The sequence below is a fragment of the Nematostella vectensis genome, chromosome 8 (genome assembly GCF_932526225.1).
Source record: "Nematostella vectensis chromosome 8, jaNemVect1.1, whole genome shotgun sequence".
In the NCBI taxonomy this organism is placed as follows: Eukaryota; Metazoa; Cnidaria; class Anthozoa; order Actiniaria; family Edwardsiidae; genus Nematostella; species Nematostella vectensis.
The window spans coordinates 11030347-11054207 of record NC_064041.1 but is presented as its reverse complement, the minus strand read 5'-3'; the positions used below and the strand labels follow the sequence as shown (position 1 = coordinate 11054207).

Genomic DNA, 23861 nt, shown 5'->3' with positions numbered 1-23861 from the left:
TCCCACCGTCGTGGACCACATTCGCGATGTGATGGATAGATTCTCGGCGTCCCCCGCACAGAAGGGAGAGGTGGTCCAGCTCTACTACAGATCTAAGAACCGCTCGTCTGAGTTGAATCGCGCTCGCCCACAATCCTTTGCGGTCGCTTTAACCTATTACTGGGTACGGCTAAAGGGGGTCGATATTACACTTAAAAAATTCTCCGAAAGAACGGGCGTCTCCGAGTTAACCATCAGTAGGAAAGCGAGAGAAGTGGCCACAGTCCTGGGTACGCTTGGTGTGGTATGATATTTCTTGATTTCTCTGGAAATCAGGATTTCCAGAAAACTGTCAGTCCGGAGTAGATGTGAATTGACACGTCTAAAAAAATTCGAAAAAAGTGGTTTAAAGACGTGGATGTAATAACAAAATGGATATGCAAAGTGCTGGAAGTCTTACAAATCTCACCGTGGAGGATCAAGCCGCCACCTTGGCGAGGTGGGGCGCCACAGACTTTGACGCCGCCATGGCGCGCGCGGCGGGGGAGGGGTGCGTCGAAACCGTGAGGTTGTGTAAGAGTTGGGGGGCGACGGATTTCGAAAAGCCGATGGTCAGGGCCGCAATGAACGGCCACGCCGAGATCGTTAAGATGTGTTGTGAGTCGGGCGCCTGTGACTTCGTATATCCAGCGTCCATGGCAGCGAAAGGCGGGCACGTAGAGGTTTTGAAGGTGATGGGTGAGTATTGTGATGATAGAGAGGCGATGATCGAGGCCATGGGTACTGCGGCGGGGGAAGGTCAGGTGGGGGTTGTTAAGTTATTGATAGATCTAGGCGTCGATGTCGATGTCGGTTGGGCCACCGCTGAGGCGGCGTACAATGGGCACGTTGAGGTTCTAGAGTTGCTGAGAGAAAACTTCTGGGAGTTTGACCCGGACTATGCTATAACACCGGCCACCGAATCTGGCAACCTCGAGATTGTGAGGTTGTGCTTGGAGTGGGGCGCGACCGATCTCATTGTACATATGAACTACGCACGGTTTTGGGGTCTACACGAAATTGTCGCGGTGCTACGTGCGGCGTGGAGGTGGGGCCTCGTGCATGAGGAGCTCCCGGAGAAGCTACACAAGGTGAGATTCCGTAGAAAGCTGGAGGACGAACTAATGCCAGTAGCTTGGCACCCAGACAGGTTTTGGGATTGGTGTCTTGATGAGCAAGAGAAGGGAATGTTGGAAGAGTGTTTCGTCAGGTAGACGTCGGTCGGCTAGAAGGCGGGTATCGCGTGTTGGATTGAAAAGTGATTTAAGGACATGACCGGTTTGATAGAAATGGAGAACCAAACGGTGAAAGACCCGAAAGTATCCCCCGTAAAGCGAACAACGGATTATAAGTGTCTTCATGGCAGAGTGAAATATTATTGTAAAGATTGTCACGGATCGCAAATCTGCCCTCACAACCGGAGAAAAACGCGGTGCAGAGAATGTAACGGCGGTAGCATTTGTGAGCACAGACGAGCAAGATATGTCTGTAAAGACTGCAAGGGGAAAGGGATGTGTGAACACGACAAACAGAGACCCTTTTGTAAGTTATGCGGAGGGTCTCAAATATGTGAACACGATAGACAAAAGCACCATTGCAGAACGTGTAACGGAAATTAACATTGACCCACTCAGTTTTGTAACGCGTCTCACGTTACAAAACACATACATTCCTAATCACCCTAACAACTAGCGATTCTGAAAATAGGTTTTGTATTTACATTGAGAGTTCGCGGTCGCCAGGGTGGTCTGGTATGCACACGTGAACAGGTATTGTCTTCTTGCGGTACGTCACATCCGTCCACATGCACCCCGCATGTTACCGGAATAGATACCAAGCTAAACCAGCCGTAAAGGCTGTGATCGTGGCAAGGTTAGTTTCGTGCTGTGTGTTCGTGGGTTTAATCACGTCCGGCTTTGGGTTAGTTTTCGCCTCCGGTTCCGGTTTGTGAGCCGTGACTGACTCGGTATGAGGTAACACAATCTTTGAATGACCCATATTATGTTTTGGGATCGTTTTTATCTCGTTATTTATCGGATTCAACCCCAGTTTCATATCTGTGGTGGCTTTTTGTAACTTGTTATTATAGCCAGCGATCGAAGTGTTGTTATTTATCACAAGATACGATGGACTTAACCAACAGCCGAGGGCGAAAGCCAGGTCTAGTTTTTGTCTCGCCTGTTGTAAAGCAAACTGATACCGTTGTATACTTTTCGATATACTGTTTTCCACCACCGCGCTTTCAAAGAGTTTCGTGAAGACCTGTTTCGTTTCCTGAGCTGAACCGCTATCACCGACGATTGACGACCGGGTCTGAACTTGCGCGCCTAGAATACAGTAAACAAAGGCTTCGATGCTCTGGTTTATCCTAGACAACCCAGCTTTGGTTAACCCCATTGATTTTTCCGGAAAGAACCACTCATACTGAAACCCAGTTCTAAGGTCTTTCAGGTACTCGATCTCAAAGTGATTCATGTGTTCGTGGTCGCTTTTGGCAGCGTCCCATTCGTCGTGTAATTGATCAATGGTGCCATAAGGCTTATACTTGTCGTTAGAAGATGACAAGCCGTGATAATCATAATTATAAACGTTCCCTAACCCATGATTTATCGGTCCGAGGAACCGGAAATCGTCACCAGTTCGGAATTCTGTTCTTAGTTTTTGGTAAGCCGCTTCGCTGTAAAAGTTTTTATTCCAACTAAAGAGCCTATCTTTTGGAAGAGGGCATTGTAGCTCGTTTAATATTCGTCTGATAGTGAAAATGATGTGAAATCTGTAGAATGACCCCACTTGAGAGTCGTCAATCATGTCACGCGTCACACCACATCCAGCAGTCGCGCAAAACATAGCAAAATTTAAGGCTTGACTCCAATAACTGAGGTTCGGGGCGTCGAGCCACCTACTAGCCTCCTTTGCTGTTCTGAATACTAGCAAGCTGTCGGTGAATATGTCCCTAAAAACAAAGTGTGTCTTCAGCTTTGGTGTTATAAAAACATCGAAAGAGACGTAATTATTTCTCGTAGGGTTTTCGTCCCACGGCGATATCTTGTACTCTGCACGCGCGTCTAGTCTGTATTGTTTTGGGAACCCAAACAGTTGCTGGATCGTTTCCTTGTATGCTTGTGTGTCGTCGGCGACTAGAAAATCCTGGATATTCTCGGGTTTCCAGCTATTACCAGGGAAGTGATATAACGTTTTGACTAGATTCCCATTCTTGTCGAATGGATCGTATTCGTCCCCATTGAAAACGAATTGCACATTGCCGTGCTCGTCGGCAGAGAACCTGAAGCGTGAGTAGTAGGGGTACCTTTTCACAAATTCTGTAAACTTCATCTTATATGACATATAAGATGTTTTTAAATCAGTCCTTTACGCATCTCAATTCATAGATCCATCCGACGGGAGTTCTCTCGTACAGAAATTTCACCGAGCGGGTCGACTCGCCAGGTCTTTCAAAATCTCTTCTCTTACTGTTTCCCTCAGCTTGGTAATGTTTACGTTTTTTTCGTCCTCTCTTACCGACTTTTGACGGATCTGGAGCTTTAGAGCCTCAAACTTGTCCACCTCGTTCAAGATTAAAGAGAACTCTTCGTCTGATATTTTGTTGTCTTTTAAAGCTTTAGAGACCAGGTCGCGTATGCTATTTACTTTTGCCTTTGCCATCGCCGCTGTTTGGTCGTGCTTGGAGACTTTTTGCGACAGCCGTTTAGAAACCGCCGCACAGCCTACAGAGGTGAGACCGGAAACACCAGCCAGAGCGCCTAACGGAACTCCGACGATGATACCAAAACCCGACAGAGAAGTTCCTAAACCACTAGACCCAAGAATGACGGATGCGAGTCCTAAGACCACACTTACCTTTGAAAACACGCTCTGCGCTCGTTTATACTTTTTCCTCACATTCTCGTAATGTTTAACTTCTTGTTCCAAACTTCCCAAAACATCGTGGGTCTTTTGAAGCCTGAAGTTATCACCCGAGGGGCTGACCCCTCGGGGTACGTTCGGGTAGATTGAGTTGTACTCTTCCATAGCTTTATTATGGGGAGAGTTTATTCTTTAAGTGATTTCTAAAATTAGACGTATCGGGTAGAGACCGCGCTCTATTGTGTTTCCGTCACCGCCCTTTATACTAAGACGGAGACTACTCACGTAACCGACTGATGTGGTACTAACCCGTACCGGATCGCTCGGATTGAGGTATATCTTTCCTTCATCAAGCTCTACACTTGCTAGGACTTGTGAGGGAGCTCCTTGTTGGAGGGAGTCGGACGCGTTCACAAGATCGCAGTGGATAAAAATAGCCTCGTGACCTATCATCTTTATCTTGTGGCGAGTGTTTGCTTCCAGCTCCCTGGTCTTGAGTCCTAACAGGCAGGCAAGCGGCTCATTCAACACAACGTTTCGATGAGCTTCGAGCGACGAGTCTCTAATAGAGATTGGCTGTTCACCGAGACGCATACCCCCATCTATTTGAAGTTTTAGCGTCTCGATCGTATACTGCCCCGCGGGGATCCTAAGGATAATGTTCTCACCGTCGGAGACCGTTCCCTCGCTTGAGAGACTGTTACAACGATTATGAAACGCACATCCTCGCAGCGCAATAAACCGCGGCTTTTCAATAGGGTGTTCTAAATAGATAGTAAAGTCACCAACGTTCCCTTCGATGTAGAGTAATACCATTTGTTATGATTTCCGTCTCCTTTTAAATCGTTCTACGAAATACAAGACGACAGCGACGATGAGAAGCCATGCGTTTTTAGCTAAAAAGCCTACGACTTCACCCGCCGTTCTAAATATGAAACTGGCTATCGCACCAACCATTCCTGGGAGTATTTCTCCTAGTTTCTTGCCTATTGTTTTCAGACCGTCTCCAACGCCTTTTGCGACACTTGTCAAACCCGTCTTCAGGTTAGAGACGATAACACCGATAAGAACGCCCACAGCGGTAACCACAGCAACGGTGGTGAATCCGTATTTCTTAAAAATCGCTTTGACACGATCTTTCAACGACATTCTCTCTTCAAGATTTTCTCTCTCCAATTGATTCTCTTCCAAAGTTTCATCTATGACAGAATTTCTTTCGCTGAGCTCTTCATTTTTACGATCTATAGCTCTTAGTCTTTCTTGGTTAGTTGTTTCACTTCGTTCCTCATTATTTTTTCTCATTTGCTCGGTGTTTCTCTCTTCTTCTTCTCTGAGTGTATTACCTGTAGCGTCTAGTTCATCGAGTTGAATCTGAATTTGCTTGTACTTTCCGGATCTGATTTTGGCGTCAACACTCTTCCGCACCGTTCTATCCTCATTATACAACCTTTCTGGTCTAGTCCAACCACCTTTTCTTGCAGAAAAGAAGGAAATGAATTGTTTTCCTCTTTCATCCGTTGAAATCTGAACTAAATTTTCATCAAGATCTGGATATTTCGATAACAAAAGGTCTACCCTAAGTGCGTCCGTTGAAGAAGAACCCCCCATATTCTGTAATTCCATGTACTCGGGGACAGCCCTCCCGGGGTTTCGTGTTTTCCATAAATCAATCAACCTCCTACTCACATAGCTTGCACCTCTACCAAATCTGTTTGAGATCCTCTCACTCCATGATTCTCTTCCCTCACCATCGTTTGGAATAAGAGAATCATATTCTTCGTCCACGGTAGTATTCAAATCTTCTCTACCTTCTTCTGTTGTGGGATCAAAATCTATATCCATTTCTTATTTTGTTTGAAGATAAGAAATCTTTAAGTGATCTTTACACCGAATATGCTCAGAGCCATTTACTCGCTGCATAGCCAAGGGCTAACATTCCACCTCCAACATATGCCATCTCTCCCATCTTTTGGTTGCTACTCGGTCTGTAGTAATCTGAGAGCTCAGGCTCTTTCAAATCAAAATCTGGATGTGTTTGAGCGTATAGTTTGAAGGCCTGATCGGTCTCCTTATCATTCTGGTCTGCACGAAGTTTATTATTATATTCTTCCCCCAACCAATCCTGGTATTCCTGTCGTTTTTTCTGCCAATCACCCATTGCTTGTTGATACTTTTCAAGCGCTTTATCGTGTCTTATTTTTTCTTTATCAACATGAGTAGCGTCAGAAGATAAGTATCTCGCTAGGTAACTCCCTCCAACGAATGCCGTCGCATTAAGAATAGCTCCACCAATCATAAATGCTATACTCGCCATTTATTAATCAATCTATAAGATCTTTAAGTCGCCTACAGCGGTTTTGGCAAAATCTTTTGTGTTTCCAGATAATCTTTCAGATACATACTACCGGACAGGACAGCAACCCATTTAGCGTAGTTTGTAACACTTGACGAAGGGTCGCTGATGAATGACTCTTTCATAGCCTTTTTAGCAACATAACCCATACCGGCGGCTAATCCGATGATGACTGCTGAGTCGGTGATCGTTTTCACAAGTTTGTTTTCAGTTGACATGATTTTATTTATTACAGATTCAGATAATCTTTAAATCACAACATTCCTATTTTCGGCGTCGCGTTCGGGAGGCTAGCCCCTCGAGCTCCCCCTAGGTGGGAGGTGGGTCTCCCAAGAGTTTCGGCCTCGTTGACGTTAATCTTAGACGGTTCGCCCTCTTTCTTTTTGTAAAAACGTATATACATATCCAATGCGGTAAACCCTATTCCAACTAGAGACAGTACAGTTGTAAACGATAGCTCTGGAATCCAAGCGTCCGAGAGGCTAGCCCCTCGAGCTCCCCCTTGGTGGGGTGTCTTCGCCTGTGTAGTGTCTTCTGAACTCGCCTCCGCCTCACGTTTCATTTCCCTAGCAAGTGCTTCTCTAGCCCTCCTATTAACTTCGGCAGCTCTCTTACCAGCAGCGACTTTTTTAGGATCTTTCTCCTTGCTTTTTGTCGGTTGTGGGTTCCTAGTAATCTGTTCAACCTCCTGATTTTCGTCAGACATTTCTTATTTCGATTTACAATAAGAAACATAATCTTTAAATGGCGTCTTAGCAGTTTGCTCAAGAGTTTGCTCAGTTGTGCTCAAGAGTTTGCTCAGTTGTGCTCAAGAGTTTACTCAGTTGTGCTCAGTTGTGTTCAAGAGTTTGCTCAGTTGTGTTCAGTTGTGCTCAAGAGTTTGCTCAGTTGTGCTCGAAACTTCTTGAAGTTTGTTGGAAGTCTCCTGTGAAGAAGGTGTTAGTTTAACATGCTTAGCGACCCGGAAGAGGGCACTAGCAAGTGCTACCATCCTTCCTCCCTTCAATACCAAGAGACCTGCAAAGTTTGACAATTCGCGTTTAACCAACTCGTCGTTCTGTAAGTCTTTGCTAAGCGCTTCGGTGTCATCTACAGGAACCACGTAGGAAATGACTTGAGACAGTACTTGAAGTGCTGATTCTACTAATCCATCAGTAACTTGCTTGCCTAAGACAGTCTGGTAGCGAACAAAGTACTTTTCGACGTCTCTCGCCGAGAGCTTCTTGATATCACCAAGACTCATACCAACACCAAGAAATTCCTTCGTAGTCCCAAGAGATGCGAGAATAGCCAGCGATTCTCGTTTGACTTCAACATCATCTTCGGGAGGCGCACCCCTCGAGCTCCCCTTAGACTCAGGTTCCTCTTCCATATAATCCTCAATGCTTGCCATCTTATTTTGTAAGTAGACCAAGATGTTTTTAAACCACTTCGAGGGGCTGGCCCCTAGAGCTCCCCAACTTTTCTCTAATCAGGGCTCACCGCGTGGCAGGAATCTCCAAATAACGTTGGAATGGATGTCGTAGGCAGAAACAGAGTCTGGAATACTTTTCAGTTTTCAGCAGTTCTACGAACTTTTTACGAGTCTCGGCGTCTAAGTCACCCCCATAATCTTCAAACAGTGTTTTGGTACCGATTTGAGATGGATTATGGAATGTAACCACGCAGGCGACGTTATCACGGAAGGGCTTTGCTATGGATGTTAATTGTTGCGTCAATACCCACACTGATAACCCATCGTGTCTCCCTGAGAACGCTAGATCGATAAACTTGTTCGAGCGTTGCTTTAGATCTTTCGATACAGCACAGTCATCCAAAACGAGTAACGTATTTGTACCAGAAAACAGCACCGCACAATCTGTTAGTAACTCGTTAATCTCATCGGTGTTACTAGAATCCGGTGATAATACCAAGAAACGTTTATCCCCGTGAGCAAATCCACGATAGGACTTATTTTTCGCATAAGTCGGACAAATCAACACAATGTATTCAAACACATGCCGGAACGGCCCTCGAAGCTGTTCCGTGAGGTACTTTGTCTTCCCACAATTAGTAGGTCCTGTGATAATACAATGAAAAGGAACTTTTTCCCGTAATTCTTCCATTCTTTTTGTATTATCACACAAGTCTTTTTTAATACATGATTGCTCTCAAATCCGAGTTCATAACCTCCATCAACGCGTCGGCTACTACAAACATGTAGCAGGTGATGTTTCCCGTTCCTCCAACTTTTCGTTTCATCTCGAGTTTTACTCCGTCCCGCGTGTTGTTCAAGACCAGACCTCCTCCGTGAATGCTGTTATCCGGGTGTGCCCTCAAGTCGACCCACAGAGCAAATTTGTTATTAGCGTAAAAATCCTTTTGCTTAACACCCTCTCTACCGAAACGTTTCTTTACCGACTCCCAGAGGTCCGGCGGTGTCATCCCCTTGGAGTAGAGACGGTTTGGCATGCCATCCACATTAATGTTGATCGATGTGATGCTTGGATTGACAAACTTTTCGGAATCCCTTGCTCCTCCGGTGTAGCTCTCTGTGAACAGGCACAATATCCCTGTCATTGACCTCCTCGGCAGATTAATGTGCTCGTTTATGACACCATCATTAGGTTTGGAGATGGTGAACGTTTTGTGGAGAATGACGTTCTCGTAAAAGAATCCTCTACCAACCTGATAAGCCGACAACGCCTCACGAGCCAAGTATTCACTTGAGATGCAAGCATATTCCAACTCGAGGTTTGTGATTGTGTACGTTGGAGTCTTGACCGTGTCAGCATAAACAACGACGTCGGAAACTGGGGCTAGAGTAATTTCAAAGATTAGCGGATGAGGTAACGCCTTTGGATAAAAGACCCCATGCTCGCCGAGAATAGGATGGTCGAGTGGAATGCAGTACTTGGTGTTGTGAACTGCTGCAAGAGCTACTTCCTTAGCATCTGATGTCGCTTTGTCACCTGCATTTGTCCTGAGCTTCCTCATGTTTTCAGAGGAGATACCTTGTTTTATTCTATCCTCACGATCTTCAGCTTGTAAGTATAAGTCGTGATAGGTTTGGAAGAGATCGTATCTTTGAGTATCCTGTAGTGTTTCTCCACCGAAGAGAATCTTGAGCCTTGACACTAGGTTTCGACCAACGTTGTTGACGAGAGTATTATTCGCGTGTCCTGTGACGTTTAAGTCAAATAGTAAGGATACACTACCTGGAACAATCACTACATTTTCAGCAAGTTTTGGAATATTTATATAGAGGGTTTCTCCAGGACTTGCCGATGAGGGATTGAATGTAATCCGATTCAGCGACGATTCCGCTTTCAGGCCGAAGGGTTCCCGTGGGATCCTGTTTGGGTTAATTTTTTCTGATATCGCTTGTGCCATCTTTTATTTTAAGAAAAGAGAGATAATCTTTAAATGAGTAACGAAAGCAGGTTATCAAAAATATACTATTCCACCGATGGATACTGGAAAGGGTATTCAGCTATTTCTAAGTTAGCTAGTGTCGCTAAAGTCAGTGAAGCCGAGGCTAAGAGGTGGCTTGAAAAACAGGCGTTGTGGCAGATCTACCTCCCAGCCCCAAAGTATGTCCCCAGACCGCATTGGACTGTGAATAAACCTAATCAGATTCACCAAGCCGATCTGTTGTTTATGTCCCACGATAACGTAGGCAGAAAAACCTATCGTTACGCGTTGGTCGTGATTGATATTGCCTCGAGATATAAAGATGCAGAAGCACTGACTACCAAGGATTCGAGTGGAATTGCTAAAGGGTTTGAAAAGATATACTCCAGAAAACTTAAATGGCCTCATACGGTGATTGTCGATCCGGGGACAGAATTTAGGGGAGAGGTAACGAAGATTATGAAAAAGAAGGGGGTTACCATCCAGCGAAGCGAGGCTGGGAACCATCGCGCACAGGCTTTTGTCGAACGCGCCAATAGAACACTTGCGGAGAGGTTGTTTTCTCATCAGTATGCTCAAGAAATGATTAGCGATGATCGATCTAGAGTTTGGGTGAAACGATTGCCAGATGTTTTGAAAACTCTGAATAGTCAACCCATAAGAATCACTGGCAAAGAGCCTGCAAAATCTATTGGTTTGAAAGAGGTTGATATTGATCCTCCAACGTATAAGCGGCCTGTTGGACTTGACGAAGTTAGACTACCACCGGGGGTTAGAGTTAGATATCTATTAGCTCCTGGAGAAGAGGAAGGAGGTGAACGCAGACGAGCCACAGACCCTATTTGGAGTTTAAAAGTGTTTGATCTATCACGCAGTGTTGTTTCAGTTGGACAGCCTGTGTTGTATTACCTCTCCAAAGGTGCTCCAAGGAGGTCGTTCGTTAGGGAAGAACTTCAAGTCGTCCCTGAAGATACTGAGCCGCCACCAGCCGCAGTTTTGAAATGACCGTGAGCGAAGGTGTGGATGCCATCGTCACAGATGATTCGCTTGTCATCCTCATGAGATAGAGCGACCTTGTTCACCGTTTCAGTGTAAACATCATGCTTATGACTTCTGATGACATTCATAAGTCTCATCTGAGGTTTCTTACCAAATAAGCAATCCTTGTAGTCATCGAAACCGATGCTCTTCTTGACGACTGCTCTCTTGACGCCCTTGCATTTCTTTTCTTCTTTACCTTCATCCATCTTGTACGAGTAAAGTTTGGCCCTCAGTCCTACAAATTCTGTAATTTGCTGGCCCCCAGCCTCATCTTTAAACATTCCGATGACTTTCTTGTTCACACCAACCTCAATACCGGATGGGTGGCCCTTCGGAAAGTTGCTGGTGTCGAACATGGACCTCACATCCCCGCTGATGTCCTTGTAGAAGTCTTTCGTCTCGATCTCATACATCAGGCTGTCAGTATCAGTGAATAAGAGCTTTGCATCCTCACCGTACTTGGGCTTGACGAAGTTGTAGTGGAAATCGTACATGAGCGTCTTACTCAGGTCCAGAATGGACATGCCCAAGTAGACAGGCTTGTTGAAGATCAGCTTTGTCTTCTTCATGTGGATGGCGGCTAGATTCTCGCAAAAAATGGTGCGATGTTGATAGTTCGGCTTTGATATGAGCTTCTTGGCCTGCTTCTCGTCCGTCACCAACCGAATGTCCACCCTGTTCCTAATGTTCTCCATAGTCTTACCAAAGACGGAGTTGTTCATTAACTTGAAAAAATCTTTCTCAAAATCGTTTGTCGCCTTGGCTCTCAGATCGGTGTTCAAGTCAATGTAGGGCTCCAGCCAAGCAGACTCCTCAAAAGTGACACCCCTGTGAATCTTGGTGACTTTTAGCCCAAAACTCACATAAAGTCTCAGAGTCTCATGGTGGATAACGTACTTTGTCTTGTCGTTAAGGTTTGGGACCAACTTGTCCACATTGCCTAGCCCGATAGATTCCGGGGCTAGTGGGTAATCGTTGTGTAAGTCATGTAGGTGGTGAGGGTACTCCAAGTCAACCTCCAGAATGCATGGGCGGTCTCTCCAACCTGACAGCTCTTGGTCACCCATCCACCTGAAACCGTGAGTCGGTAAAGGGTTGCTCATCGCCCAGCCATACAAATTGTTAGCATCAAGGTAGGTGATATATTTTGTGGGTAGGTCAGGGTCATACTCCTTCATGTAAGGGTTATTTGCCTCCCCATGTCTGTTGCTTATCATGGAGACACCCCCACGGATGCCCTTCTCAATCATGAGCAACATGTCATAGTCCGTTAGAAGCTCTAGCCTCACCTTGGTGGTCTTCAACGCTGCATCCCAAGCCAACCCTGGCGCTGTGTAGTACCAAGCGGGGTCCAGACCGTAATTCTTGAGACAAACGTCCCTAAAGTTCTCGAAAACGTCAGCTAAAAGCAACACATCCGACTCTAGGTACAGATTGTGGTAATCCCTCATGGTCCCCATCCCAAAGACCTCCCACACTCTCCGCGCGTGCAGGTGATCCTCCTCCGATATGTCGGTGTCGTTGAGTTTGGAGTGGAATGCCTCTCTCTGTGGGAGCTGTGTTGCGTCGAGCTTGCTAAACCCGTCGAACCAGTCGTAAGGGAAAACACCCTTCCTCAACAACAGCTGGAGCTCCTCCCCCTCATAGTACTCCGCCAGGTTTTTGAAGCACTCCCTTGACATATTACCCACTAGACTGTCGAGACTGGCCGACATAAACCTGAAACTGTCGATAAATCTGATATCACGTTTAACATCAATCTTGTTGCCCTCCTTGTTCGTGAAACTGTCGACTACAATCTGTTTTGTGAAAGAAATATACTTTTCCTCGTTATTAGGTATACAGTTTATTTTACCTTCCGATGTACCAAGGTTCTTGATAAATAGATGGCTGTCGTACCCAGACAGATTGTGAAAGATAACAGGAAAGAACTTTGGAATTTTGTGATCTAAGTTGCATGCGTTGTGAGCAGCACCTCTGTACTTTCCGGTGAGGTGGCAATGGTCCAAAACCTTGTCTTCCCCTAATTCACCCTCACAGATGTGGCAGTGAGTGGCGTCGTTATAGGCGATTTTGTCCTTCGGAGTCATTTTCACCTTCTTAGGGAACCTGAACTTATCGTAAATTTTCTTAATGTCTGACTCCAAAGACTCTACGAAAAGCTGTGGGATATCTTCGTCTGGAGATTCAGCTGTGTATCGTACAAGCTCGGATGGGGATATATCTCCGTCGAAACACTTGATGAGATAGCAGAAACCAGACGGTTTGTGTTTCTGGTATTGCTTAGTGAAGCTTTTACTCTCATCTGGGGAGCATGTGTCTATATTCTCTGTGAAGCTCTCAAAGTCGGCATAGACAACAAAGGGGACACGCATTTTTCTGTTGTAGTTTTTGAATTTAATGTGGGGTAGATTTCCATCCTTATCTATCTTAGGCATCTCTATTCCAACCGCTTCATGATTGCCGCAGCATTCAGAATGTTTTTCTAATGATTGTTTGCACCGAAACGAGTTCAGACATCTACAGCATAAAAAACGAGTATGATGAAACTCATCAATTTGAGTAGATACTAATCTCATCATATTCTTTATCCAGCAGTAATGATTCGTCTCATCATCCGAGATGAGAAGTAAGTTGATTGCATTATCTGGATCCTTCTCACTGATTCTCAATGGATATATTTTGGTTTCGTATCCAAACACATTAACCGTATACTGGTTCTGTTTCTCGAACTTGTCAATCTGTTTTAGTGAGACGGGGAACTCTATCCCTGACCAGTCGAATTTCTCAGAGTTCTCTATCATTTGTTTACTGAACCTTTGAGGATCTTTCTCCCTAGGATACACAGCAGAGGTTACTGCCCACTTGAAACATTCGTGATCATTCTCGTTCTTAACATTGATGATCGCCTTCTTAGACGCTAGTTTCGGCGGCAGCGGAATATAGGAAGACCCAGAAAGCGGTTCAAAGGGATCTATGTTGATGTCAAAGTATTCCACTTGGTCAAACTGCCATCCGGAGCCTTGCTTCTGGAACAGCTCAACTAATCCGAGTAAATAATTTGTCATCGTATCGAACAAATCAGAGAGATCAGTCGACTCTGTCACAATCTCAGGCTTCTCTGTATGAAAATATCCCAGTTCTTCTTCGATCTGAGCTGTAGCCGGATCCTCTTTTATAAACCCGCAAGTAAAGATAAACTTCACTTTGATAGGCTTTTTTTGTCGACCGATGAGTTCAAGGACTTTCGGTTTGATTCTGGCGATGAATGTCTTGGGGTCGTAACCTCTCTGCCCGGCTATTCCGTGGGTTTTAAGATACCCCTTCAACGCCGTCTGTTGTTCCTTGGGTGTGAAGCGATCTTCCACCTCCTCGTGTAGACGCTTAATCCTCTCCTTCAGACGTTCGACCCGTTTATCTGCAGCCTCTTTGACGGTCTTTTTGATGGGCTCAGGGACATAAGATAGTATCCAATCCGCAAACTTGTCTAACTCGCTCTTGATCAAGTTGGCCGCCCTGTTTGCAAAATGCTTGAGTGATTGGACGCGGGAACTCCGTGGGGGTTGGGAGGGTTTTAGAATAGGGACATTAATCTCAGGTATCGGGCCGTCGAGAATACTCTCCGACGTGTTGGATGGGGTAATGCGGGGTGGTCGTGGCAGCCCTTTGACAAGTTTGGGTAAAGGAACCCGTCGGGGTGGTGGTGGTGGTGACGTGCTGGTCAGCGCCCCTACGAGCTCGTCTCTCCGCATCCAGTAATATCTTGGGATACCCCGCTCCTTGGCGAGGGCTTTCAGATCTTTCACCTTCAGGTTCTCCATTTCTATCAAACCAGCCATGTCTTTAAACCACTTTTCAAAAGCTTTTTTTAGATGTGAAGCTGAGAGGCTAGCCCCCTCGAGCTCCCCCTAGGTGCGACACGTGACAAAGTGATTGACAGGTTCTTGACAAAGTGATTGACAGGTTTTTTACAAAGTGATTGACAGGTGGGCGTGGTCGTCACGTGATAAAGTGATTGACAGGTTTTTTACAAAGTGATTGACAGGTGGGCGTGGTCGTCACGTGATAAAGTGATTGACAGGTTTTTTACAAAGTGATTGACAGGTGGGCGTGGTCGTGCAAGAGATCTCTGGCAAACTCGCGCATGCGCAGGTCGCGAGGCTTGGCGGAGGTGTGCGGAGACTTTTGCGCCACTTTTGGAATGAAATTTGGGATGATGAAAACTTTGCGCCAGCTGCGCCAAAACACTACTACTAAAGAATCCAGAAACGTCGCTGTCTGGTCTTCTTTTTATTTATAATCATAAAAGTATTTAGATTTAATGCATGATAATGAAAAACAGTCAATACCTTATCTGTCGTCAAAAGGGTCAGGTTTATTTCATCAAAAAACGCGTTTAGTTCCACCAATTGACCTTTCTATTTTAGAAGAAACTATACTATAAATGTTTGTATAGTGATGATCATAAACATGCAGCCATCTTCTCTGCGTGTTCTCCGTTTAGGGAAGGGTCATTATTTATCAGGGGTGGGGGGGGGGGGGGGGGGCTGCTAAGTTTAATTTTTTTCTGGTTCAAAAATTTCAACTCTCCCCAAATCTAAAGCACAAAAATGGTGACCCTCCCCAAAAAAGGCTACCAAAAATTAAGGTCCTCCCCCAAACCAAAAAAAAAGCTTAAATAGTTTTATGTGTGTGGGGTTGGTTGGGGGTGAGGGGGTGCACTGGCTTAGACATGCCCATAAAGGGGCGACGGAGCAGGCTTTAAACACCACCAAAATAATATTTTAAAGCGGTTCTGGGGGCATGCTCCCCTGTGAAAAGTTTGCCATTTTCAAATAAATGAAATGCTAATTATTGTTAAAACCTAAATAGAATAAAGCATCATTAGCTCCATCCAAACATAAATCTTATTTAAACATCTTTTCATACCACCAATCTGAAAAGTTATAAGGGGGGGAGGGGGACATCCTGACATGAATCGAAATTCGTAAATTCAATGTTTTAAATCAAAGCCCAAAAGTTGAAAGTAGTAGAGGCCACACTTTAGGGGATAATGATTTTCAACGACAGCCAAACGAAAGTCATGAAAGTGCAAGCAGAAGGCGCATCAAATTTAGTTTTATATTTTGAAGAAAAAATTTGAAATCCTGAAAGACTTTTTAGGAGACTCGGAAATTGATCAGAATACCTGGAAGCCCTTCCCTAAACCCTGTATCAAAATTTGAGGCCCTTCCCCAAATCGACGCTCAAAAAAATTGCAACCCTCCCCCAAACATAGCGGCCCCCCCCCCCCCCCCCCCACGTTAAATAACAATTTCTCTTACAAAAGTGGTTAAAATTGATCCAATTTTGAAAGTGTAGAGTAAGGTGTGCTTATTAGGCTGTAATTTGGTTTGATAACGGCAACCACCCCCCTCCCCCTAAATCAAGCGCAAGCGGAAGGCACGTAGTTTTCCGATTCTCACTAGAACATAAGCGCAAGAGAACGCAACAGCTTGATTTTCTTGCCTTTGCTCTTATGTTTGACCGATACTCACTTGTGTTGCGCTTCCGTTTGCGCTTACGCTTGCGCTTGCGTCCATTATAAACATGATGTCAACACATGTAAAAAAGCAGCCACAGCATTAATGTGAATGCAGCCAAAAATAATTAATTGATCAAAACGTTTTACTTCTTTTCTTACTTTTTCTAGGGCTTCTTTGTATTTCTTCTTCACTGCCTTTTTGACCAGCAGGTGAGAGCGACATTCTAAAATGCGTTTCAAAATTCCATATTTAAATTTATCAATTGAAATATTTATTATTATTATTTTTTTGGTTTATTCGTTCATTTGTTTCCTTGTTCAGTGTAGTTACCACGGTGGTGGTAGTTGTGGTGGTTAGGGTGGAGGGGGTTGGGGGAGGTTTTAGAGCGGGGGGAGGAGAGGGGGATCGAGAGTGTTGGTACAGACGCTCTATCCATATGACTAGACGACTGGCTTCATCGTCAAGCGTGCGACGCTGCAGCAAAAATCTTAAAACGTGTTAATGTCTGATGGATAAAGGTCTCGAAAGTTCCAAAAGTAACCCTTGACCCTAGAGCCATACGTAATAAGGGGACTATTCTCACCGGACTCATTACGGGGAAAAATTTTTACTTTTCATTATCATATTTCTCATTCGCTTCTTCCCCCTGTGTGCGGCGGTCTTATCTCGTGCTCTAGCACACTACATCACCACCCAAGATAATATTAATCTTTTTTACGTGTCTCCATTCATTTCTACGGCCATCCTTACTTCTTGGCGTCACCCAGTGTTCAAGTGACTTGAGACTTTGTTTCTGATCGTTTGATCCGATTATGCTGGCATCTTTGTGTTAAAAAGTGAAATTTCTACTCTCCTGAGTTTTGTACAAAAGCCGTGGATTTCACTGGTGTTTTGGGCAGCTTACGGAGTCAGAACGGGGAAATTATTTCTACTCCGTTGAATTTATTTGGATTTGGCGTCTTGTATGACCGTAATGTATAGTTGTGTTAATTTTGTTATTACCATGTGTTGCATGCAGTGTTTTCAAGTGTTTACCTCCCCTATGGGTGATGTTTGGACCTCGCACAATTTGTCATTGCTATTCTCATGTTGTCAGACTGGTTTGGGACCTCGCCATTAATTTTCTTATAATTTTATTGTACAAAATGTTAAAAAAAAAATTTATGTTGGGTGACTGGTTTTGGACGTCACCATTAATTTTCGTTAAAATTTCATTTTATGCAGGGCGATGGTTTTGTTTAATTATAAGTTGGGTGACGGTTTGGCCTCGCCATATATTGTTAGCTGGCTTTATTTCTTGGCGTGGTGGCTGGATCACTGTCTGGTTGCTAAGCAACGGAGGAGTCATACCCCTCAGTTGCCCTGTCTCTGATGGGCACACCCGGGCTACCTGGGCTACCTGGGCTACCTGGGCTACCCGGGCTACCCGGGCTACCTGGGCTTCGGGGTAGTGTCTGGTTACTCTATCGTTTGTTTTAGTATATTTCTACGGTGGACGAGGAAATTCTATTAATTTAATTCTGGGCCCGGCAACCCCGGCTCGGGCTGAGAGTTTTTGGGACTCCAGGCTTGTCTGTTCTTCAGGTCTGAGTTTTGAGAGTAAGTAGGGGTCTGAGTTGCGGGTATTTGGATTTGCAATATTGGAAATGATTGGTATCGGGAATTATTGAAGTTTATTTTTGGATGTCCATTATTAGCCATTATCATATATATATATACCCTTTCTCTCAGCTTATCATTCGACAGGCTTGGTAGCGTCGTTTGGCAGAGTGGGGAGCCAGGTATCCGTCCCGCCTGTCAGGTTCGGGCTGCATGTATTTTCCCCAGGCTTTTCATCGTGTATGGAATGTATGATTATTATGTTGTTGTTCCTTACCCCCCCTCCCCCCTAAACTTTTCTAAGCACAAAGAGGCTGGTGAGAATATATTCCAATTCCGCTGACTGTTGACCGATGACGCCATCTTTTTTCTTGATGACGTCACAGGTACGACAAGCGATCACGGCGTGGTGGCAAAGGCGTGAGCGTGTAGACTCTGCTTCCGGATCACGTGCCTATTCCGTGTCAGTCAACACACCGACTTCTAAGGTACATGTGTTTCGCCGCGCGGTGCATCTCGGGAGCGGTAAAATTTTATTACATTTTGATTCTCATTAGGTAGAATAAAAATTGAAACCGTCTGTAAAGTCTACAAATGTAATTTCTCATTATATGTTTCTAACAACGAAGTGGCTATATACCCGACAGTCGGGTAAGATCCTCAATGGACTAAATGCCCGACAGTTTTCAATTTATTCAAATAACCCAGTAAATTGTCGACCTAGTGAGCTTAAAGTATTCCATATTTGTTGGGAATGGGCAAGCGAATCTCAATTGAGCTTTCTTGTCGGTATCGGTATCGTCTTGTCGGTACGTTTTTCCTTGCTTGTATACACCATAAAATCTCTATTTTAGGACACTTGAATTTTGTCTGCTACAATAACACAATCGGGAAAGGTGTTTATGTGTAACAAGCAAGGAAAAACATTCAATTCCGATTTTCAGATTTCAGATCAGAATTTCAGAATTCAGATTAGCTTGACCTTTCTAAATATATAAAGTACTTTGAACTCACAAGGTTGAAAATTTACCGTGAAATTTTAACAAATTGAGAACTGCCCACATTTAGCAGCATATTATTAACCGAGCGCGAGAGGTCCGTACTGAGGAATTTCACTCGAGGAATTTATCTGCATAATGTATCTTCATTCAAGAGAAGTATTTTAGTGAATATAGTTACTGTCTGTGGAGAATTCAAGTGAAAAAAAAAAAACATCTCTACGATCAATTCGAGTGGAAAGCGACGATCAATTGGGACTAAATTATTTCACATAATTGTTGGTAGAAATTTAGAGGATATCTTCAATTAGAAGTTCTGCATTTGTGAATGATTAAAAGCATTTTGTGGAAATACGAACTGGATTTTACTGAATGGTCATTGCGAACAAAATCTTCACGAACATCAGCGAAACTCTCAGGAGCAACTGTTTAGAAGAAAGGTGAACAAAGTTGGAAATCATATTGTGTAGTTCCAGAAAATATCCACCCCCTCCCCCCCCCCTATTGAGGGGGTCGGAGGTATGACCCCCCACCCCTCTGGAATTTCTAACCCCTGCAAAAAAAATACAGTAACTGTTAAGGAAAAAGGGCATTTCTCCCCCTCCCCCTCCTCTCTGGAAATTCCTGGGCGTTTGAACCCCCCACCCCCGAATTTCCAATCCCCTCAATAGGAGGGGGGGGGGGGGGGGGGGTATGGATATTTTCTTTTTTAAGTATGTAATAAAACTCACTGTCTGAATATAAATATTGAAACACCATCCTTGCAGAAAACTGGCAACAAATTGCTATAAAAGTGTGAAAAACAACTTTTTTGTTGTTGATTCTCTCGAGTAAGTTGTCGTCGGTCCGGAAATGTTTTTGTAACGACCGCGGTCATTTCAGGAGGATCCATCAAAATAACGATTTTATAGTGTACATTGACAACAGAAATCATTAAATAACGGCAACCAAGCTAAAATCAGATTATGTCACGAAACTCCTGTCACGCGACTAGAGTTACGTACTTCCACGAATACAAAAGGTTTCCACAGCATCAAAACCATTGTCGCGAACGACGCGAACCATTTCCAACACCTCCTGATGAATGTATGATTCTAATTAGTCAGGTTGCTCTTTTCTCATATAAATTTTTACCCTTTCTTTGCTAAAATCAAAGCGTACAAATGCATTAATGTATATTTTAACTACTTTTAAAAGATACTTAACAAATCACCAATAGAAGTATATATGAGGAAATGACTTACATCCGGTGGCGTTCTCGGGGTAATATCGGGGTAATTGTCGCTTATAGATGCCTCGTGTGCTTCGTGTGAATGTCGATATCAAATAGAAAGTTCCGCGCTTTCGCCTCGCTTCAACGCGTAGAAAACGTTTATGTTCTATATTCTACAAATGGCAGGCAGGACACAGGGCCCGGGGGGGGGGGGGGGGGGGGGGGGGGGGGGAGGGGTGTTCCCATGTCGAGCTGATCGGGATGCTAGTCGTTTTTTTAGGGATCAAAATCGTGCCTCAGGTATTTTTAGGTGTATCCGATAAAAAAATAGGCTTTTCACTTAGAAACTGTATTTTTAAAGGCTTCTGAGGTAATTTTTTTGGGTAAAATTTGTGATCGTGCAGGCGTTTTATTTTGAGGGGTATCTTCGAATTTTACTGGGGGGGGAAGGGTTTAGGAATAGACGCGTATACCAGATTATTAGGGACAACGTTAACAATACAGAGTACAAAATAATTTTACTGGGGGGGGGGGGGGGGCAAAGGGTGTAGGAATAGACGCGTGTACCAGATTATTAGGGACAACGTTAACAATACAGAGTATTATTGCACCAAGTTCGGTGCAATAATTCAAAATTCACCATTAGAATTAACGATAACAGAAGGAAAATTAGAACACGCGATTGAGGACCTTTCCCGACTGTCGGGCATATAGCCACTGCGTTCTAACAAACAGCCATCTTAGCAAATCTGTTTGTTTCAAGCATTTTCCCTTTCTTCTTTCTGTTATCTCTTAATGTACAGTAGCGGGGAACGGTATAGGGGATTTAAACCCTCTTAGCCTAAGTTCAAACGTCGTATTATCCATGAGCCGTATTCAATGCAAATGAATGCAAATAAATCGAGTCGATTGTTTCATCTTCATTTGCATGCATTTGCGTTGAATACGGCTCATGGATAATACGATGTTTGAACTTAGCCTTAGGGAAAAGTATTTAACACTCTAATTACTGCGCATTCAATTCCAGTATAGGAATTTGTGTATGTGGGGGTCAAAAAGCCAAATGTAACAATTTTTTCAAACCCCCTTTCGGTCAAAATATAGATTCGGCCTTGTATGTACGACACTTATTTTATCTTTTTTGGAATCAGCAAAATTGTAAGCCTTGCTAGAGTACATTAAAATAAGTAATATTAAACCTATTTTTAAACTTGTGCCGTTTAATATGTTTTTGTCATTAAATTAAGCGCAAATTATCCACTCCATTGCGCTAATTTAAATGCCGCTCTGTATTCAAATAGCTGAAAAGCAAGAAGACCGACTTTTCTAAACTTGACCAGAATCGTACATTGAGTAACTCGAGCTCATCTCGAGACGGCGAAAGGAAACCCGCAGCTCCTCGGACCAAGGATCAGGTAAAAAAGGATATACCGAACAGTGAAACCTCCTTATAACGGCACGGATCAGGGAAAAAGGATATACCGAACAGTGAAACCTCTATATAACGGATACGTATGAAAAACGGATATACCGAACAGTAAAACCTCTTTATAATGGACACGGATCAGGTAAAACGGATATATCGAACATTGAAACCTCCTTATAACGGACACGGATCAGGTAAAACGGATATACCGAACAGTGAAACCTCCTTATAACGGACACGGATCAGGGAAAAAGGATATACCGAACAGTAAAACCTCATTATAATGGACACGGATCAGGTAAAACGGATATAACGAACAGTAAAACCTCTTTATAACGGACACGGATCAGGTAAAACGGATATACCGAACAATGAAACCTCCGTATAACGAACACAGGCCAGGGAAAAGTGACATATCGAACAGTGAAACCTCTATATAAACCAGGGTAACAAAATGGCGACTGACATTAGACACTTATCGCTTATGGTTTTGTTTTTCAGCTTGGTACAAATTACGAGTTGAGAGGGGTCATGTCCCCGTCCCGAGTATAGATCTGGCATCTCTATTAAAAACACTCAAGATGAAAATTGGGCGAAGAACCATCTGGAAATGCCGTCTGTTGTATATGGTTACTAACCCTAACCCTCGGGAATCAAATGGAAAACACTGACAATTAGAAGCACGGTGAACACATTGCAGGCGCCAGGCGGGATCCCTGTACTGCAGTCACACACTCCTCGTACTGCGGGCTCAAAGTAACGGCTGAAAATCCCCGCGCTTCAACGCATGAAAACAATGGAATGGTGCAGTGACAAATATTTAAGTTAAAACCCAGAAATAACGTTATAACACCCAGTACGTCTTATTTGGCACACATGTATAATGAAAAGTGGAAAAGTGAAACTAAGATCTTTTAAAATACACAAAAAGAAGAGAAATTGTAATAGACCTGAAAATAATGCGTCTTCAGTCCTCAGGCCTTCCTGATATAAACACAGGTAGTCCATGCTCTCTATTTGTGCCTATTGTTCTTAGCGTTGGAACAGTTTTTACATCGGGATTCTTCAACACACCAAAGACGCTTCACAATACTTAGCTTCATTTTTCTCTTCAATAAAAGAATTGCTTGTTGGTATGGGTGTTGGTGATGTAATCCCTTTGGGATGTAATGTTATGTAATCTAACAACATAAATACCGTTTCATTTCAATTGTAATTCACTTGAGATCACACAACCGTCAGTTTTTCCAGCCGGGTCAATTGTTTTAACTCATGTGTTAGTATAATTTAGCAAACTCTGTTAACGAATTGTATATACATAGTAAGGCGTTAGCCTTTGAATAAAGAAAAAGTCGACAAACAACGCAGGTTTATGTTTTTAGAACAATATTTCGGCAGGACAATACCTGCCTTCTTCAGGTTATAAACCTGAAGGCTTGGCCTGAAAAAAAACATAAATCTGCGTTATTGTCGCCTTTTTTAAGGATTTTTTAATTAATCAAATGTCGAATGCACACCAGCAGATAGAGGCTGTCCGGTGGTTTAAAACGTAGCTGATCCACGTGTGATCCTCTCTCAACTTGTTGTTGTATTTTTTATATAAACTAGAGATATTTTCTATCGCCTGAGCGTTGCGAAAGAGAGTAGATTTATTTTAAACTTCTTTTTTTTCATACAATGTTCACCGTGAGATTAAAATAAAGCTTTGGCTGCCTGTGATATCAACAGTTTCAACTCATTCTGTAATGCGAATTCACTTGATGTAAACAGATATTCTCCCGAATAAACTTTTATAGGGTTTTCATGGGGCTATTAAAAAATTCACAGGGGTCTCACATTCAGAGAGCTGTTAAAAATTCATAGGGTTTTCACAGGGTTGTTAAAAATTTATAGCAATTTAACAGGGCTATGTAAAAAATTCATAAGGTTTTCGCAGGGTTCTGAAAAAAAATCATAGCAATTTTACAAGGCCATTAAAAATCATAGGGTTTTCACAGGGCTATGAAAAAATCAAAGGGTTTTCGTAGGGCCATTAAAAAAATCGTAGGGTTTTCACATTCATAGGGCTGTTAAAAAATTTATAGGCTTTTCACAGGGTTGTTTAGAATTCATAGCAATTTCACAGGGCTATGTAAAAAACTCATAGGGTTTTCACAGAGTTATGAAAAAAATCATAGGGTTTAACAGGGTTGTTAAGAATTCATAGCAATTTTACAGGGTTATGTAAAAAAATCATAGGGTTTTCACAGGACTATGAAAAAAATTCATAGGGGTTTAATAGGGCTATGTAAAAATCATAGGGCTATTAAAAACTCATAGGTTAATGAAAAAAAATCATAGGGTATTCATAAGGCCATTAAAAAATTCATAGGGTTTTCACACAACTATAAACAATTCATAGAGTTTTCATAGGCCTATGAAACTACTGTCA

The 23861-nt window shown here is 43.4% G+C and overlaps 1 protein-coding gene across 1 annotated transcript in view; it reads left to right on the top strand.

Annotated features, from left to right (window-relative positions):
* LOC5515337 (adhesion G-protein coupled receptor D1) overlaps positions 1-23232 on the top strand; it is a 36553-nt gene extending 13321 nt beyond the window's left edge. Inside the window, exons 11-14 of the mRNA XM_001635420.3 lie at positions 16362-16403; positions 18180-18281; positions 21306-21419; positions 21932-23232. Coding sequence (XP_001635470.3) covers positions 16362-16403; positions 18180-18281; positions 21306-21419; positions 21932-21982 — 309 coding nt within the window. The 3' untranslated portion in view covers positions 21983-23232. The remainder of the gene's footprint in view (positions 1-16361; positions 16404-18179; positions 18282-21305; positions 21420-21931) is intronic.
* The last annotated feature ends 629 nt before the right edge of the window (positions 23233-23861 follow it).